This window comes from Sceloporus occidentalis, unplaced genomic scaffold (genome assembly GCF_023333645.1).
Source record: "Sceloporus occidentalis isolate IW3139 unplaced genomic scaffold, rSceOcc1.0.p SCAF_531, whole genome shotgun sequence".
Classification (NCBI taxonomy): Eukaryota; Metazoa; Chordata; class Lepidosauria; order Squamata; family Phrynosomatidae; genus Sceloporus; species Sceloporus occidentalis.
In genome coordinates this window covers 31,529-50,746 of record NW_028317511.1, presented here as the reverse complement: position 1 = coordinate 50,746, position 19,218 = coordinate 31,529, and the positions used below count along the sequence as shown (strand labels likewise).

The window sequence follows — 19,218 nt, the reverse complement described above, 5'->3', positions numbered from 1 at the left end:
TGTGAGTGTGTGTGAGAGGAGGGTCCATCTGTGTGTGAGTGTGAGAGAGAGGAGGGTCCGTCTGTGTGTGAGTGTGAGAGAGAGGAGGGTCCGCCTGTGTGTGAGTGTGAGAGAGAGGAGGGTCCGTGAGTGTGAGAGAGAGGAGGGTCCACCTGTGTGTGAGTGTGAGAGGATGGTCCGTCTGAGTGAGCGTGAGAGAGAGGAGGGTCCGTCTGAGTGAGCGTGAGAGAGAGGAGGGTCTGTCTGTGTGTGAGTGAAAGGAGGGTCTAATGGGGTGAGTGTGAGTGACGACAGGTGTTGCGCGCAGAGGAGGGCATCCCTGGTATTGATCTGTATTGGAAATGATCTTTTAACCCCGCAGAGGCCGCTCTGTTTGCCGACGTGGCCTCGTAATCCAGTTACCAAGCGATTTGAGTTTCTGGGGCCGTCTCGCCGGAGGCTGCGGGAAGGAAAGTGAGTGCCGAGCAGCCGCTAACCGCATTACGGGCGCATTATGCACCCATTAACCCTCTGTGTGCAGGGCCGAGACGGGGCTCTACGGGCACTCCCGGGTGCCCAGGCTGCCGCCGATTAACACTGGCCAATCGGTAAACCTTCGGGTTAGTGGACTCGGAACGGTCGGGGTTAATCCGGTGCGATGATCCCATCTCCCGGTGATGTCAGAATAATTAGGCGGCCGCCACGTCCTGCCTGTCCCTCTCGCCAATAAGCTCCAGGGATACACGGCCGGGGCATCGGGGCAGTTTGGAGAAAGGCGTGGATTAGAGGGGGGCCCTATTACCCCAGGGGCCACTAATAATACAAAATAAACCAAACTAGGGCTTTTACATTAACTCATGTAGCACCGACACATGCCACGGCGCAGGTTCATTGGGAAAGAGTGAAAAATGAAAACAATGCGTAGGGAGCGACCTGATCCCAGGAGCTTACAATCTATTAGACAGGATTACGTTTTACTCTAATTCCTACGGCTTTGACCCCAGTCCCCCTGACTCTAGCGCTATCTGCCCGGTGCTACCGATCCCTGAAGCAGTTGCCCCTGATTGGGGGATGTCTGGGACAGGAACGTGGCTATGGGGCATTTAGTGGAACGTCTGGTGTAACTCAGGGGTATGGGGGTGCTGAGGATGGGTTAAAAACGGGGTGAGATGAAGACAGGTCGCTGGGAATCGCTCCGGAGACGGGGCAGGTTGGGGGGGCAGCAGTCTACGGCGAGGGGCAGAGACAGAATTGTTTGTTCTCCGTATTAATGGCGAGACCACCTTCCTGCAGCGGGTGAAGGAACTATCAGAATCTGTTTCCATGGTAACAAGACTGTGATGGGAGGAGGCACTCTGTGTGTGTGTGGGGGTTGGGGGAGGCAGGAGCCCTGAGTGTGAGGGGGCAGGAGCGGTGTGGATGGGGGGGTCAGAAGCAGTGTGTATGGGAGGGCAGGAGTGGTGTGGATGAGGGGGTCAGGAGCGGTGTGGATGGGGGGGTCAGGAGCGGTGTGGATGGGGGGGTCAGGAGCATTGTGGATGGGGGGGCAGGAGCGGTGTGGATGGGGGGGTCAGGAGCGGTGTGGAAGGGGGTCAGGAGCGGTGTGGAAGGGGGTAGTATGCCAAGCGCTGTCGGGGTGGGTATGCAGGCTGTTCGTCATCTTTTTTACTTCTGAATGTGTCCACGCCGACACGGAATGGCCACTGGAGATGGAGTTTTTTTTCATGGACGTCACTTCCTGAAGAGCGGACGAAACATGTCGTACTGTAAAGGTGGCACCGTCATGTGATAAACCCCATTCATATTAAGAAAGAGCGTGTAACATGAGCAAACGTGGAAAATACACGTGAAGATACGGTGTCACAGAATGTGGAATCCCAAACATCCACGGTGCACCAAGATAGCTGCCTGTAACTATAGCAACGTGCCGTGGAGCTGCTACTAGCTTTAAATCTGGGGTTATCTAGGAAGACTTCTACCCGGGCCTCTATGGGATCTGTGGCCCCGGGCCTCTATGGGATCTGTGGCCCCGGGCCTCTATGGGATCTGTGGCCCCGGGCCTCTATGGGATCTGTGGCCCCGGGCCTCTATGGGATCTGTGGCCCCTAGCCCCATCTTCCTATTTGTCTCCTTTTCACCAGCGGAGTCACATGAGGCCTCAGGGACCAGGAGCCGAGCCACGTCCCCGCTTCCTTCTCCAGACATTTGATGATCGCACCCTTCAGCTCCTGCCAAGACGTGGCCGCTAATGGCTGCCGCTCTCTCCTTCTCTCACTTTGTTTCTCTCCCGCTCTCTTTCTCTCTCCAAAAGTTAGGAAACGCGCCAGGAGAACTCCGAGCTGCCGCGGGTTTTACCCCAATATGGTCAGCCGGTTACTGGCTTCACGTCTAATAACGGGGGGTATGAAAAGAGCAGAAGCCCGGGGGGGGGCAACACTGCAGCCCCCCAAAAACATTCTAATTCACTTTGTAAAATCAGATCAATCGGGATCAGAGCCTGTTTAACACTCTCCAGAGCACCAGCTGTTTGTCCCTATTGGACTCAATTAACAAGCCGAGAGCCGTTACCTTCCCTCAGAGCCGAGGGGCACTCACGGTACGGAGCGGGGGGCAGCGTAACGCCTATCGGAAGGAAACGCGCACCGACTCTGGCTCCTGGCAAAGTAACGCATGCTGACCGTGGCCCCTGAGGTTTCTAGTAAACGCCTTTGTATAACTTTTTGAGAGGTGCCAGCAGGCGGCCCCCACGGAGCCAGGACGGCGCAGGATAACCACGCGCGGCTGTGAAGGCAAGACAAAGCGTGGTTCATGTCATAGAGCTGACTGCTGCAAGTCCAAGTCACGTCCAAGAGGTTGTGTTGACCACCAGCTTCAGGGAATTATTTAGGGCCCCGGCGTAATCTGCTTTCATCGCTGCCAGACTGAGTTTGTAGCTTCAGTTACAGATGAGGAGATTTGGTGTATTTTCTGGGGTCCCCTTGGAACCCCTCCAGTATTGCCCCTTATGGCAGATGTAGGTCTATAAAATCCTTACAGTCCCATGGCGTGGCCCGCTTCCCAAACCTTTTAGCAAAAGCCGTTATTTCAGCGGACAAGGCGCTGGATCCGTATGCCCCGCTGTGGCTCGTGGATTAACACGCAGCCTTTGTACGATGAGAGCGCCTGTGGCAGGCGCCCCCGCATCTCCTAAAACTCCTGCACCCTTGACGGGGTTAGGAATCTCCAGCAGGACAATAGACACCATTGTACGTCTTCACCGCTCCGGGGGCTCAGCAGCTGCCATTACCCGGGGGGCCACTGACTGGGTCTTTAGTGTCAGAGAAGTGAAAGGGTGCCACGTTAGCGCGCAGTCTACCGGGAATCTGCTGCCTACCGTTAAACTGCCGTGTATTCTGTCCAGTAAGACGTTCGGCTGAACCCTGCTGGGACGCAAAAAGGTTTCTATGAAAACATCACCGGCCCAGATGAGAAGGCATCTTTTTGGGTTTTTAAAGCAAGGCTCTGATTGCAGGTATTTTTTTGGGGCACAGAGGGGCGATAAAGCGACCCTAACCTTGGCCACTAGTAATCAAGAGACATCGTTAATTGAAACAGGGTTTTGCGGAGGGCGACGTGGCAGCGCAGGCGCCTGGCGTCATTCCTGCAATAAATTGCTTTCTGCGAAACGAGTAAAATCCGAAGGAACGATATCCACTGAAACCGCGGCAGGGATTCAGTGCGGATGCTCCGGCTGGCCCTGTGGTCTCGGCAAGGAGGCTCTGATGTGGCCCCCGTGGCTGCGATGTAACAGATGCTACTCCATTAGCATTTGGTGGGAAGTGATCTGAAGCATGCAATTCCCTTCCATCTGCTTCTGTTATACCGGGCGGCAGCGAGGGTTAACGAGGGGTATACTCATTTTCTGACCTTTGCCCTGCACCGCCACTAGAACATTCCTACATTAATTGTATAATCCATTGAGTAAAATGAAGCGCAAGGATAGCAGATAATACCCCTATACCGGGCAATAATCCCCCAAATAACTGCCCCTAAACGCACAGAGGGACGGGACCAGCGGTGCGCAGCAGGACAGATCAGGCGCCCATCTAACATCTCCCAAAATACCACAGAAGAGGAAATGTGGGGTAACGGACATATTGGAAGCCCCCCAATGACCCGGATTAGGTGTGGGTGGGAAATCACAAGCAAACATGAACAGAAGTCGCTACACGTCCCTAAACTTTTCACGCAAACATTATATTCATTGGGGGACTTGGGGCCCCCCAAGGTCAGCGGTTAGGGGGGTTGGATGCTAGACGAGACACCCCAACATTAACGGCCATCAGCAGGGATCCGCCCCAAGTATCACTATTGAGACCAGGAGCGAATAATCTACTCCCAATTGAAAGATGCTACCCCAGAGCCACGTTTTACGGAGCTATGGCTCCCCCTGCAGGCTGTGTCCGGTCTTACAGGAAAGCGGCAAGGGATCAGAAACCCAAAATGACATCATCAGGCTAAAGAAGAGCGACTCCGCAAGTCAGAAGATTCCCAGCAAAACCTAAAGAAGGTGGACGGAACACGAACACAGTAACGCTTCAGCCTTCATAGTGCGCAATCTCACCCGAGCCTCGCAGCATGAACGAACGCCACGGCCAGCGCCGGACCCTCCACATCCGAGCGCCTGCACCACGTCATGCCATGTAACAGCAGGAGCCTTGCTCGGGCTGAAGACCACTTGCCCAGACAGGAGTCGCACCACGCGGTCTAATAACTTTACCCCCCCCAAAGGAGATGGCCCCCTGTCTGCCAACAAATACAGCAGAGGCGATGAGATCACCGGCTACCACTTTACCCCATTACTGATCCCCCCTGTAAGACTTAACACATACAAGGGGGGTGGGGGTACGTCCATGCACTACTGCCCCATGAACAATGGGAGACAGAGTGAGGGTCTCTACGCCCAGACCTCACACCTAATAAACTAAAGGCCATTCCCTGGCCGCACAAACAAAAAAAATAATAAAAGACTCACACAACAAGAAGAGTTACAGAAATTCATAAATACAGAAAACGTTAAAAAAAAAATGATACAGCCCAGGAGCCGGAAGCGTAAAAGCTGCACATCCACGGGAGAACAATTCCACAGTCCGACCTCAAGCCAAGGTCTCCACGATAACGGCAATCCGAGTAAAAGCAGCGGCACAGAGACAGGCCCTCCGGCACCGGGCTGCTCAGCGGATCTGCGGGGAAAGCGAGTGAAAGGTCAGAGTAAAGGGCCGGTACCGGACGCGACCCTTAAAACGTATTTATTTATATAGAGACTGTGAGCTCGGCAGCGCCAATGCAGAAAAGTCAGGAAAATAACTTACAATCACACAAAAAACAGAAACTTCATCCACCCACGGAAAGCTTACCGTATACCGGTCCCACTTCTTCTCCGGATCATACGGCTCCCACCGGCTCGCAGGGAAAATGTGTTTGTTCTTTTCGTACCAGCTGCGGAGAACAACTTTGCCAGCATGAGACTGAAAGACACAAGAGAGAGGAAAGGCGTTATTATTCCCCAAAGAAAGAACAGCCACCCTTTCCCATCCAGACAGAATAAACAGCAGCTTCTAGGCCCACCTCATCCTTTTCTACAGTGGCATCGCTGAGGAGCCGGACATCCTCGTGGACGTCAAAGTTGAACAGAGGACCTGCAACGATGACAAAAATAAGATGGTGGGAAGCGGATTGAGAGGCCGCCATGGAAACTCAGAAGCTCCTAACGACAGGGACTTTATTAACCCGGAACCGCCGCTGGATAACAAATCTAAATCTATACGACTAAGGAGCGCGATCGTCCGCAACCGAGACGAGCAGCAGCCGGCTGAGGGTGATGGGGGGGCACTGATGTCACTCACCACTTTTGCCTCTGGCCTTTGTCACAATGAAGTCATAAAAACTGTGATGCTGAGAAAAAAGGACAAACATTAGATTGGGACGTTCCCGGGACTCGCGTCACGTGAGGCGGTGACATCACCAGAGCGGCAGCAGATCCCGTGGCCCCTGCCGGTACATACTTACATGGGGAATTATGAGATCTTCCTTGATATACATGAGCTGCTCCACGCCGGCCGACCTGTGGAGATTCCACACGTTAACATGTCACAATTCCCAGACAAAGAGAAACGTGGCAGCAAGACCCTTCTTATTCTCCCAAAGCCACATGCTTGGAGATCACGGCGATACTGAAAGAATCACTCAATCCAATCACCAAAAAAGGCCGGAGAACCCCAGCCGCACTCAGCATTGATGTCTCTACTGTAACCTTAATCCGCCGTCGGTCTCGTCAGATTCAGGAGCCGTATGTCTAGAACATGCATGTTTTAAATCCCCATCACCTCTGCTTGAAGGCCTCTCGGTGCTGCCACTACCCCTTACCTAAGCTCACTGAAGTCCTTGCGCAGGATCTCCAGAGCCTTCTGCAGGAACTGCTGCATAGTGTTTCCTTTCTTCATCTAGAACGAGGAGAGACATCTCACAGAGTGTACCCCATTAGTGAGCCCCTGACCCGGGGGGGGGTCTAATAGATGGCACAACCCCCCCCCCCCCATACCATTGATGGAAATTTTTATGGGTGTTCTGGAAGCCATGAACGTTCTCCCCTCTCTGCAGACCCACAAACGTCTTATTGCCCCGGGCAGGTGCAGACTCGTTACAAACACAACCTACAGAAAAGCCACAAGCTGGAGAAACTGCTCACGTGGACTGAAGCTCCACACACGTTACCTTCACGGTTCTCCTGTGTCCGGAGCCGTCCCAGTAGCTGAACGTGATCTCAATTTCTTCACCTAAGAGGAGGAAGGGGAAAAAAAGTGACTCACAGCAGCCCTCACGTTAACAGCCCTTTAAATACCTTGGATTAAGCGTGGCCCTCGGAGCTGCCGGACCCTGGGTGCTCAGCCTCACCTTTAATCTTTTCCTGCTTGCGCTCCCATTCCTGTCTCAGCTCTTCCCGGAGCCGGTTTTCTTCCTCCTGCGAAAGAGAAACTTCTATTCACTAAGACACCACGAAAACACAGATACCATTCCGGCCACGGCTCACCCACCTCCCGGTCTCGGTCGGGGAGGAAACTCGTATCCACGTCTGGATTCTTTCCCAGCTTCTTCTTCTTCTTTGGCAATTCTGACAGATACAAAAGAAATACATTTCAGAGCGGCGGCGAACAGGAGCCAGTCACCCGAAGTGTGTCCCGGGCCAAGAACCTGCCACGTTACCAGCCACGCAGGAAGCAGGTGGCTACTGGGGGGGGGGGGCTTCATTGTGGGAGTTCAGACCAGTAACAAACGTGGGCAGGAAATAACCCCTACAACTCACACCCTACACTCTGCTTTCACTGTAATGCGGCACAAAGTCAAACAACTCACCTTCCTTTTCAATTTCTTCCTCGTCGTCGTCATCATCATCATCATCATCGTCGTCGTCGTCGTCTCCGTCCTCCTCGAGGCTGAAGGACAGGCTGGCGATCTGCCTTTTCTGTTCTTTTTTTCTTTCTTTCTCTCTTTGCTTTTCTAGCTTCCTGTGGGAAAGAATTACAAACATTAAGAGAGCAAAAACCTGGTCCACGCAAGTGCTACGCCCCCCCCCCCCCCCACACACACTTACAGCTGAAGGTCCTTGAAGTGCTCCTTCTTGGCAAGTTGCTTCTCTCTTTCTTTGACTAGAGCCTCCTGCTTGGCTTTCATGTCATTAAGAGTCACCAAACCTGGAGAACAAACACATGCTTGGTCATGGCCCGGCCCACGGCCCACGGGCGGCCCACGGCCCACGGGCGGCCCACGGCCCGCGGCCCACGGGCGGCCCACGGGCGGCCCACGGCCCGGCCCACGGGCGGCCCACGGCCGGCCCACGGCCCGGCCCACGGCCCGGCCCACGGGCGGCCCACGGCCCGGCCCACGGGCGGCCCACGGCCCGGCCCACGGGCGGCCCACGGCCCGGCCCACGGGCGGCCCACGGCCCGGCCCACGGCCCGGCCCACGGGCGGCCCACGGCCCGGCCCACGGCCCGGCCCACGGCCCGGCCCACGGCCCGGCCCACGGGCGGCCCACGGGCGGCCCACGGCCCGGCCCACGGGCGGCCCACGGCCCGGCCCACGGGCGGCCCACGGCCCGGCCCACGGGCGGCCCACGGCCCGGCCCACGGGCGGCCCACGGCCCGGCCCACGGGCGGCCCACGGCCCGGCCCACGACTTCATGCGCGGCTTTACTCACCCACAGTGCTGGATTTCAGCTCGGCCTCCACGGCATCGTAGTGCGCAGAGAACTTCTTGTTGATGTTCGCTTTGACCACATTCTCCTGCAGAAGAAGCACGATATCAATCCCTACACCAGAGCGCAGTACACAGCCCCCCACCTTGGCCCTGATCGGTGGAAATGATCCAAAGTGGGTTCAGGGGCTCATCAAGGGGATCGCCGGGACAGGGGGCTCCGTACAGCAACAAATCGGTCAAATCAACACGTTACACGCACCGCCACGGAAGAGGGCATTATAGTGCAGTCACACTGCTGTGTATAGGGTTAGTGTGTAGTTGAATAGTTGTGTAGCACTCTGGTGGTTGTGTTATAGTGCAGTCACACTGCCGTGTATAGGGTTAGTGTGTAGTTGAATAGTTGTGTAGCACTCTGGTGGTTGTTATAGTGCAGTCACACTGCCGTGTATAGGGTTAGTGTGTAGTTACGCCGTTGCGTTACCTCCGCGATTCTCTGCTTCATCTGCTCCAGCTGCTCCCGCTGCTTCTCCCGTTTCTTCATGAGCTGCATGGCCCTCCCGGCCTCGCTGGCCGCCCCCTTGTATTGCGCCATCACCACGGACAACGAAACACCGAACACCGAAAAACCTTATGAACAACCCGGCGGTCGCAGCCTGAATACGTCACAAGAAAGCGCCGGTCACAGAACCCGCCCCTGACAGCATCAGGAGAAAACGCATCATGGGGGAGGGACTATCTGCGGATAGGGCGGGTATTAGTGATGGGAAGTTCGGATAAGTAAAGTGAATCGGTTCATTTCGAGTGATTCATTGAAATGAACCGATTCATGAACCGATTTATCGCTTCACTCAATGTGACTCACAGCAGTTACTGCTTCCCAGTCACTCCCTACAGTCCCATTGACGATTGGCCCCGCCCCTTTCCTTATGGTTTATGAATCCTTCTGCCCAATCAGGATGATTTGTTTATTTGTATTACAGACCAATGTATTGTAGTCATGTAATATGTGTTAAACACCAATGTATTGTAGTCATGTAATATCTGTTACACGCCAATGTATTGTAAGTAATGTAATATGTGTTACACACCAATGTATTGTACAGTAATGTAATATGTGTTAAACATCAAAGTATTGTAAAGTCATGTAATGTGTTACACACCAATGTATTGTACAGTCATGTAATGTGTTACACACCATTGTATTGTACAGTCATGTAATATGTGTTACACGCCAATGTATTGTACAATAATGTAATATGTGTTACACCCCAATGTATTGCACTGTAATGTAATCTGTGTTACACACCGATTTATTGTACTGTAATGTCAGTGTGCTGTATACTGATGACATGAATACGCTCTGAAGTCTGAATCAGTGAGCTGGTGACTCAGAACTGCTCTAAACAGGTCTTTGAGTCAGTGAATTGGTGACTCAGAACTGCTCTGAACGGTTCTTTGAGTCACCAATTCATGACGGCTACACGCAGAGTAACGTGGCTTCCAGTCATCTTCCTCTGTGACACCGGGAGTAGGATCCATCTCTGTCTACAGATCCTTCCACGTCCAGAGAGACCATGGGGCTAAGACGAGAACGCGCAGCATCGGGTACAATCACGCCGGCAGCCACGTGGATAAAGGTCAGAGACACGACACAAAGTTTCCACTATATTTTTACTTGGTATCATAAAACACAGTACATAAGAATATCTACTGGGTAGGAGATACCCCTCGCAGGGGCAGATAGTGCAAAAGGGATGGTAAACGATGTAAGAAAAGGAACGGTACAGACAGCACATCACAAAGCGGAGACATCCACGCCCGGGGGTATAGCGCGCCGCGTCCTGGGATATAGCGATCCACGCCTGTGGGTATAGAGTACCGTGTCCCCGGGATATAGCACTCCACGCCTAGGGGTATAGAGCACCGTGTCCCGGGGATATAGCACTCCACGCCTGGGGGTATAGAGCACCGTGTCCCGTGGATATAGTGCTCCACACCTTGGGGTATACAGCACCATATCCTGCGGATATAGTGCTCCACACTGGTGTCCCGGGGATATATCGCTCCATGCCCGGGGGTTAAGAGCACCGTGTCCCGGGGATATAGCGCTCCATGCCCAGGGATATAACGCACCGTCTCCTGGGATATAACGCGCCGTGTCCCGAGTAGAGCTGCCCTCGCTCATTCCTCTAATCGTAAAAACCAAATCCACGGCTAATAAGTTAAATAAATTAAACGCTTTATATGTTTTAAGCTGCAAACTACAGCGAGTGTACGGAGCGCACGCCAAGGGACCTGCATCCTGTACATCAGGTATGTGACACGGAACCGGCATCTCTCTGACTGCAGGACCTCTCGATTACCATGAAGGATAGAGGACCGCATCATACGTGGCAGATATGTTTCGCTACGTGTATTGGTTGCTGTGCAGGATCCACGTGTGGAAACGCGGCACACAGAACCAGCCGACAGAATGGAAATTCCTACTAGTTGGGACTCGTGTAACGGCCGAGACCAGCCAAACAAACACAGTGACCGGCCCCTGGGGGCCCCAGCCTCAGACAGACCAGGCACTGCGTTTGCAATCTGCGGTAACAGAAGCATTAATGGGGAGGGTGATGGGGGGACAGGGGCCGTTCGCTTGCCCTCTCTCTCTCCCCCACGTCCTCACGCTGTCCACCGCCCCCCCTCACCCCCTTTTTCCTACCCGTTCCCCCTTTCCATCCCCTCGCCGTTAACCCCTCTGCTTCCAAACATCTTCACTGCTCGTCCTCCCCGAATACGTCATTTTGTTTGCGCTTCATGTTCTCAAAGTCAAAGTCCGTTCCCGTCATTCTCTTGTAGATGTCTTTGATATCGTTGCACGTTGTCTCAAAATGGGTCGTGGCGTCATAAGAACGCGAGCAGAACACCTGCGGGCGAGAGGTACGCGTTAAAAACACAACTGCCACGGCCACCGGAGCGCTTATCGTGCAGGAGCCATAACAACTTGGTGGCTTTAGATACCCCCCATGCCACACTAGCCACAGGTACCCGGTATGTGAAAAAAATCCTTGCACGGCGATCTCTGTGGCGCATCCCTTAACACAGTGAAGGCCACGGGGGCTTTTAGGACTTGCCCCACCCGTTGTCAGGAAAGGGTTACAGTTACCCCGTCCCTCCCAGAAGCCATGTTGGGGCTCACCTGGCTCTCCGCTCCATTGTCCGTTGGCTCATAGAGGTCACTAATCGCCACAAATCTGGAAGAAGAAATTATAGGCGCACGTTTGGTCTCAGTGCGTGAAAACACGTGGGCGCCCCCTCACACTATATATATAAAAATGTACCCACGGCATTTACATATCCGCCTCCTTTACGATGTACGAGTATATATATCTTCCCTTCCACCAACGGCCATATACAAGGACCGGACCCCCTCCCCTGGATTTTATTAATGCCCCCCACTACTACTACTAAACACTTTCCATGCCACCAGTGCCCCCTGTAGGCCGTCTGATACGCTGTGCACCCACTTCTGGTCCACGGGCTCCAGAAGCTCCAGCGCAGGCTCAATCTCTTTTTCCGCTTCTGCCGTCTCCACCGTGGTGCTGATGATTGCAATGTACTTCCCCTGGGCGGCCACGTTATGTGCATAGGATATCATACACACATAGATGTCTGCAAGAGGAACACGGGGGGGGGGGGGGATTTGAGGACACTTAGTCCCATCTGTAGACGACTCCACAGTAAAAGCCCTCATGCCCCCCGCCAGCTCTGCCCCCCCGTCCCACCATCCGCTCACCAGATTTCCTGTTGACCTGATTCTGTGGGATGATAATCTGACACGAATTGGCGTCATTAGTGTTCTTGATGGGGTGACTCAGGACACAGATGACACGGATCACCTGGCCGGCTTTACGAACTCGATCGGGAACGTAGCTGGGGTCGCAGATCAGCTGTTTGCACCTCGCAACCTTAGAAACACAAAGCCAAGCGTCTCTTCATCGTGTAAATGGCTGCCACGGATGGCTCACCCAAGGCCTGTACACAGGCCGGCGCCCGCGCGGAATAGCCTCAGTTGGAATTGTTTGCCCCTTGCCTTCCTAGCTGCGGGTTTCCTGCCCCTGCATCAGGTAAAGGGGTTTCATTTGGTTCCCCCTCCTGTGATATGGTTGGCAGCGAGTAGACCACGTGGGCGCAGGCAGGATACGTGTCCAGCTAATCAGTGGCATGAAAACAAGTTCCACGCCGTCCCTTTAAACTTACCTCTCCCTCCGACTTCACGCCGACCACCTTCCCCTTCTCCATCACAATCTCATCCACGGATTTATTCAGCATGTAGGTTCCTCCGTATATCGCGCTGAGTCTGCAGGAAGGAAAGGCCACGCTTTAGAACGGCCGCTCTCTGCCTCCCCGTCCCTTTAACATTCATACAGACACTCCGGGCCACGTGCGCACCTGGCAAAGCCCTGGGGCAGTTCTCCGAGGCCGTACAGTGGGTACAGATAGGGGCTTTTGCCGTAGCGGGCCAGGGACTCGCTGTACAGCTTGATGCGGCTGATGCTTTCCAGGCACGGCTGCTCCAGATAGCTGCAAAGAAAAGAGGCAGCAATGAACGTTAACACCACTGTCAGCCACGGAAACAACCCCTCGGACCCCTTGCTGCGTTCGTTAGGGGGCTTTCACGGGGCCATTTACTCTTTTAGGTAACCCACGGCAACCAAGTTCTACCGGCCCAGTCATTAAACACTAAATAAGTGTAACAGCCACATATTCATTAAGGTTCGAAACGCCGTGGACGCTATCCACGTGAGAAAAGGCTGCCAACTCCCACAGCCACATTCAGCGAATAGGCCACATACTCATCCGTCCGATACAGCGCCAGCGCGTGGCCCGTAAAATCTATAACGTCCTGGCCCAAGTCGAACTTCTTGTAGACGTCTCTCATGGTTGTGGTTTTTGGATCCACCCCCTCCAGGGTTTTCGGGTCGTTTTCATCAAAGTTTGCAACAAAGACCAGAAATTTGCGGAAACGGCGTTTCTCGAACATGCCCATGAGGTCTGCGAAAGAGACAGTTCCTGAGTGACAGACACGGAACGCCACGCCAACGGGGGTACGTAACACAACCACATTCTGCTGTAAGTGGGGGGACGGGTACGGAACACGATACAGTCCGGACTCGGCTAAGACGAAGGGGATGGAACAGTCCGGACTCGGCTAAGATGGAGGGGACGGAACAGTCCGGAGCGTGCCGTATGCACTCACTGGATGCCAGGGCTTCTGTCTCCGTGGACGGCACCTTGTATATTTTTCCACCTTTATACACAAAACTTCCTTCCACGACCTTGAAGTCCAGATAACGCGTGACCTCCGTGTACAGCAGCATCTTTACCAGCTGACCTGGACAGCAGACAGATTCAATCCAGCCCATTAGGACAGGCTCATTACTTGTACATATATATATATATATTTATATATCAAATAACAGATGAAACTATATACACATATATACGGTACATATACGGTATATAGATAGATATATACACATATATACGGTATATAGATAGATATATATACACATATACGGTATATAGATAGATATATACAGATATATAAGGTATATATAGATATATACACATATATTTGGTATATAGATATACACACATATACGGTATATAGATAGATATATACACATATTTACGGTATATAGATAGATATATACACATATATACGGTATATAGATAGATATATATACACATATACGGTATATAGATAGATATATACACATATATACGGTATATATAGATATATACACATATTTGGTATATAGATATACACACACATACGGTATATAGATAGATATATACACATATTTACGGTATATAGATATATACACATATACGGTATATAGATATATACACATATTTACGGTATATAGATATATATACACATATACGGTATATAGATATATACACATATATACGGTATATAGATATATACACATATATACGGTATATAGATATATATACACATATACGGTATATAGCTATAGATATATACACATATATACGGTATATAGATAGATATATACACATATATATGGTATATAGATAGATATATACACATATATACGGTATATAGATAGATATATACACATATATACGGTATATAGATAGATATATACACATATATACGGTATATAGAGATATATACACATATACAGTATATAGATAGATATATATACACATATACACACACACACATATATATATATATATAGATAGCATCATGCGCTCCCCAGCGTCGTCACACGCTACACGCAGCGTCACACGCTGCCCAACGCATCCCACACACAGGGCGTCACATGTGTCACGCACTACACACGCTGTCACAAACACTTTCCCTTAACTCACCATTTGCCATGAGAAATTTGGGGATCAGGTCCACGTTCCAGTCTCGGCCCCTTCCCATGCTCTCCGGGGGTCCCTCCTGAAGTTCAAATCTTTTATACAGCTGGAATGAAATCATAGGATTAAGAGAGCTCGGAACTCGGCTGTAAGCACACGGAGCCACAACTCACATCTCTCTCAGCCAGAGGGGTAACTCCCGGGGGTACCACAGCCTGACTGTTGGCTGAAACAGACCACAAACTACATAGAACTAACTACAAGAATCGTTCTGACTCCACTGGTTGCTATGGCGATAAGATCACTTTTTACACATAAAACCAAGCGCTTTTCTGCTGTGGCCCCAAACAATCGTCCCCCCCCAGGTGTTTTCTTACGCCTGTCCCTCAAACATCAAGTCACCGGGCTGACAGATCATGGCGGCCAAGTTCTGGGCAGCATCCGGGGGTTAATACGTGGGGTAAGTAGTGGAAGCTTTACCTCCTCTAGGGGGGTGATGGAGGAGCTCTCCCCCCCGTAGTACGGATTCCTGTCCATGTGCAGAACCTTCTTCCCGTTAACAGACATGATTCCGGACAGGATACATTCCTGCAACAGAAAGCAGTGTTATACAGAGGCTGGGGTGCTGGGTACCGGCGCCGTGTGTTATACAGAGGCTGGGGTGCTGGGTACAGGGGCCGTGTGTTATACAGAGGCCGGGGAGCTGGGTACAGGGGCCGCGCGTTATACAGAGGACGGGGTGCTGGGTACCGGCGCCGTGTGTTATACAGAGGCCGGGGAGCTGGGTACAGGGGCCGCGCGTTATACAGAGGACGGGGTGCTGGGTACCGGGGCCACGTGTTATACAGAGGCCGGGGTGCTGGGTACAGGGGCCACGTGTTATACAGAGGCCGGGGTGCTGGGTACAGGGGCCGCGTGTTATACAGAGGCCGGGGTGCTGGGTACAGGGGCCGCGTGTTATACAGAGGACGGGGTGCTGGGTATTGGCTGCTCCTCCTGTGGTTCCAGGATATGATCCGTTGCTGTCTGGCCAGATCCTTCTGCTTTTAACCCATTCAGCACCGCAGAGACCAGTGGGTGCAGACCTTACATACACCACAGAACACGCAGCCGTGTCACAGCCAAACACGCTCACCCCACGGTGCCCAGATATATACACACACTACACACATATATATATATAAAAACACATATATATCACACACACACATATACGGTATATATCACACATATATCTATATATATATATATATATATATATATATCACACACATATATACATCACATACACATATATATATATATATCACACACACACACACACACATATATATATATCACACACACACACACATATATATATATATATCACACACATATATATATACATCACACACACACATATATATATCACACACACACACACACATATATACATCACACACACATATATATATATATCACACACATATATATATATATATATCACACACATATATATATACATCACACACACACATATATATATCACACACACACACACACATATATACATCACACACACATATATATATATATCACACACATATATATATATATATCACACACATATATATATACATCACACACACACATATATATATCACACACACATATATATATATCACACACACACACACATATATATATATCACACACACACACACACACACACACACACATATATATCACATGCACATATATATATCACACACACATATATATATCACACACATATATATACATCACACACACACACACATATATATATATATATCACACACATATATATATATACATCACACACACACATATATATATCACACACACACACACACACATATATACATCACACACACATATATATATATATCACACACACACACACATATATATATATATATATCACACACATATATATATATATATATCACACACACACACACATATATATCACACACACACACACATATATATCACATGCACATATATATATCACACACACATATATATATCACACACACATATATATATATATATATATATCACACACACAGAGTGCAGCAGTGCGCATTCGCAGTATCACACTTTGATCCATGGCACAGAACAGTTGCGAGGCGCGACCCTCTGTGTGCCGCAGAACCACGTCCGGTGTGTCCAATGAGCGTGCCGGGAACAAACCACCTGACTGCCCCTGCCGGCAATATACAACCCCCCCCCCCCCTGGCTTCAGTATATACCCCCAGCATCCTACTGTCAGTATATACCCCCCTCCCGGATTCAGTATATGCCCCCCAGATTCAGTATATACCCCCCTGCATCCTACTGTCAGTATATACCCCCCGGCTTCAGTATATACCCCCCTGCATCCTACTGTCAGTATATACCCCTGTCTTCAGTATATACCCCCTGCATCCTACTGTCAGTATATACCCCCAGGCTTCAGGTATATACCCCCCCGGCTTCAGTATATACCCCCTGCATCCTACTGTCAGTATATTCCCCCGGCTTCAGTATATACCCCCCGGCTTCAGTATATACCCCCTGCATCCTACTGTCAGTATATACCCCCCGGCTTCAGTATATACCCCCTGCATCCTACTGTCAGTATATACCCCCCTGCATCCTACTGTCAGTATATACCCCCCTGCATCCTACTGTCAGTATATACCCCCCTCCAGCTTCAGTGTATATACCCCTCTGTATCCATGTGTCAGAATATACCCCCTTGCTCTCAGTATTTGCCCCCTCACCGTCAGGCCGGTGCCCAGCACGATCACATCGTATTCCTCATCCATGTCTCAGACTCCAAATCAACGAATGGACCAAAGATGGCAACGCAGCACCGCCCTGTGCGCCTCCGCGCCGGCAAATAGTCCCAGGCAGTATCTGTTGGCTCTCGCGGCTCGGCAGCCGAGTTGGACGGCTAGAAACTGGTTTCCAGGAGCCAGATGCTTCTCTGCGGGCACCGGGCCGGAGCTCTGGTCAGAACCGTGAGGGTCAAAGACAAAATCCGGCGGCTGTTCCGTCCAATGATGGAGAGGGTGGGGGAGCCGAGTGACGCGAAAGCAGCGGTATCCTTCCGCGACCGCAGCATCTTCTCCGGGATGGGAGAGACGGAGATGTGGACGTGGACGTGGACGGGGGGGCGGGCTGTTTAATATAAAATAATAGTATGCAACGTCAGATAATAAATAGATATATCATATAATAAATAGATATAATATATAATCCCAGAATATTATAACAATTAATATGATCAAATAATAATCTCAGAAATGACACCGTTATTACCTAATCCGTTATACGCTGAGCCTGCGCAGGCTCCCAGACCCAAAATAGTAATAATAGTAATATTAATATTATCACATAAAAATCCATTATCACATATCTGTAAAGCTCCCGTCTATAGAGACCCTCAGCCCGATATTATTATTATTAATAGCGAGTGAGAGCTGATCCTATAATAAATCCACTATATATCATATAATGTTATTATTGCTCATATCTATAATGCGCCATCTATACACAGACCCTCAGCTGGAGCCGGCCTGATATTATTGATGGTGCGTGGGGGGGGGGGGGCTGGTCTTATTGTGACATATTATATAGAGCGAGGCAGGATAACTACAGCATGTAGCATCCATAATACTTCAGCACAGCGGGAGAAAGGATTCGGGTTATATTATACGGTGATATATGTTCATATCTAACCACATCTAAGGGGAAGTATACCTTCTATCAGATGGTATCTAGAATATTGCTGTCCCTTATATTAGATGGCATCTAGAAAATGACCGTGCCTTATATTCAACAATATCCAGAACATTAGTGTGCCTTATGAGAGAAATCATTTAGAACATTACTGTGTCTTATATGACACGCTTCCTAGAATATTACCGTGTCTTATACCTAACTCTAGATCATCGCCAGCCATTGCATTTGACAATATCTAGAACATGACTGTGCCTTATTTGACACGCTACCCAGAACACGTGCCTTTTATTTAACAGAATCTAGAACATTACTGTGCTTATGTTACATGCTACCTAGAACATTCCTGTTAGACCTGGCGCTCCACTCACAACATGGCTCTCATATCCCACGCGTCACCGTGCCGCGTATCCGACAAGGTTCATGCTATTTTATACTCTCTACACGGGGTCTCGCTGCTCCAAGGCTCCAGCTGCTAATAGTGCTTTCTTGTTTTTAAGACCCTGTTACGGTCATCGGCTGTCTCTTCTCCAAACTTGACTCCAGGGGCCGTGTGAGAATGCTGCCACGTTTCAGACGCATAGGTCGGGTAGAACAGCGGTATTTTATTTGTCAATAAGTTACACAGTGAACAGTTACAAAGGGGTTAACAGGCCCCAGGAGCTCATGAGAAGCGTCACAATTCCTAAGACATACAGCTCAGGAGCCAGCATGACGGCAGGGGGCCACAAATACATACATCGCTCCCGGGACTCCATATGAACATCTCAAAGGATTTCTACGTCACAGCATCGGCCAACGACACTTACACGGGAAAGAAACCAAATCGGGACAAAACACGCGGAACGCGAGCCTACAGGGGGAA

The 19,218-nt window shown here is 50.6% G+C and overlaps 2 protein-coding genes across 2 annotated transcripts; both read right to left on the bottom strand.

Annotated features, from left to right (window-relative positions):
* Positions 1-2,601: 2,601 nt before the first annotated feature.
* On the bottom strand, positions 2,602-8,805 carry LOC149271364 (protein FAM50A-A). The gene is made up of 13 exons (XM_089507505.1): positions 8,695-8,805; positions 8,215-8,299; positions 7,610-7,709; positions 7,372-7,523; positions 7,053-7,129; positions 6,913-6,979; positions 6,733-6,794; positions 6,385-6,461; positions 6,028-6,082; positions 5,865-5,913; positions 5,587-5,657; positions 5,376-5,486; positions 2,602-2,760 (listed from the first exon to the last, which is right to left on the bottom strand). The coding sequence occupies exons 1-13, from the start codon at positions 8,803-8,805 to the stop codon at positions 2,602-2,604; spliced, it is 1,176 nt and encodes a 391-aa protein (XP_089363631.1).
* Positions 8,806-10,972: 2,167 nt separating this feature from the next.
* Positions 10,973-17,437, bottom strand: GDI1 (GDP dissociation inhibitor 1). Its single transcript, XM_089507512.1, has 11 exons — positions 17,393-17,437; positions 15,081-15,188; positions 14,607-14,706; positions 13,459-13,593; positions 13,055-13,253; positions 12,651-12,782; positions 12,459-12,558; positions 11,995-12,166; positions 11,726-11,870; positions 11,398-11,452; positions 10,973-11,125 (listed from the first exon to the last, which is right to left on the bottom strand). The coding sequence occupies exons 1-11, from the start codon at positions 17,435-17,437 to the stop codon at positions 10,973-10,975; spliced, it is 1,344 nt and encodes a 447-aa protein (XP_089363638.1).
* Between the last annotated feature and the right edge of the window lie 1,781 nt (positions 17,438-19,218).

Bases quoted from the DNA above. Each gene is read 5' to 3' on its own strand.
- LOC149271364 (XM_089507505.1), bottom strand. From the start codon at position 8,805: ATGGCGCAATACAAGGGGGCGGCCAGCGAGGCCGGGAGGGCCATGCAG. The intron at 6,980-7,052 runs GTGGGTGAGCCG...TCTCTTTCGCAG, and splicing joins TCCCCGACCGAGACCGGGAG to GAGGAAGAAAACCGGCTCCG. The intron at 5,914-6,027 runs GTAAGTATGTAC...CTTTTTTCTCAG, and splicing joins AAGATCTCATAATTCCCCAT to CATCACAGTTTTTATGACTT.
- GDI1 (XM_089507512.1), bottom strand. From the start codon at position 17,437: ATGGATGAGGAATACGATGTGATCGTGCTGGGCACCGGCCTGACG. The intron at 13,594-14,606 runs GTGAGTTAAGGG...TCTGCTGTCCAG, and splicing joins CAAATTTCTCATGGCAAATG to GTCAGCTGGTAAAGATGCTG. The intron at 13,254-13,458 runs GTGAGTGCATAC...TCTCTTTCGCAG, and splicing joins GACAGAAGCCCTGGCATCCA to ACCTCATGGGCATGTTCGAG.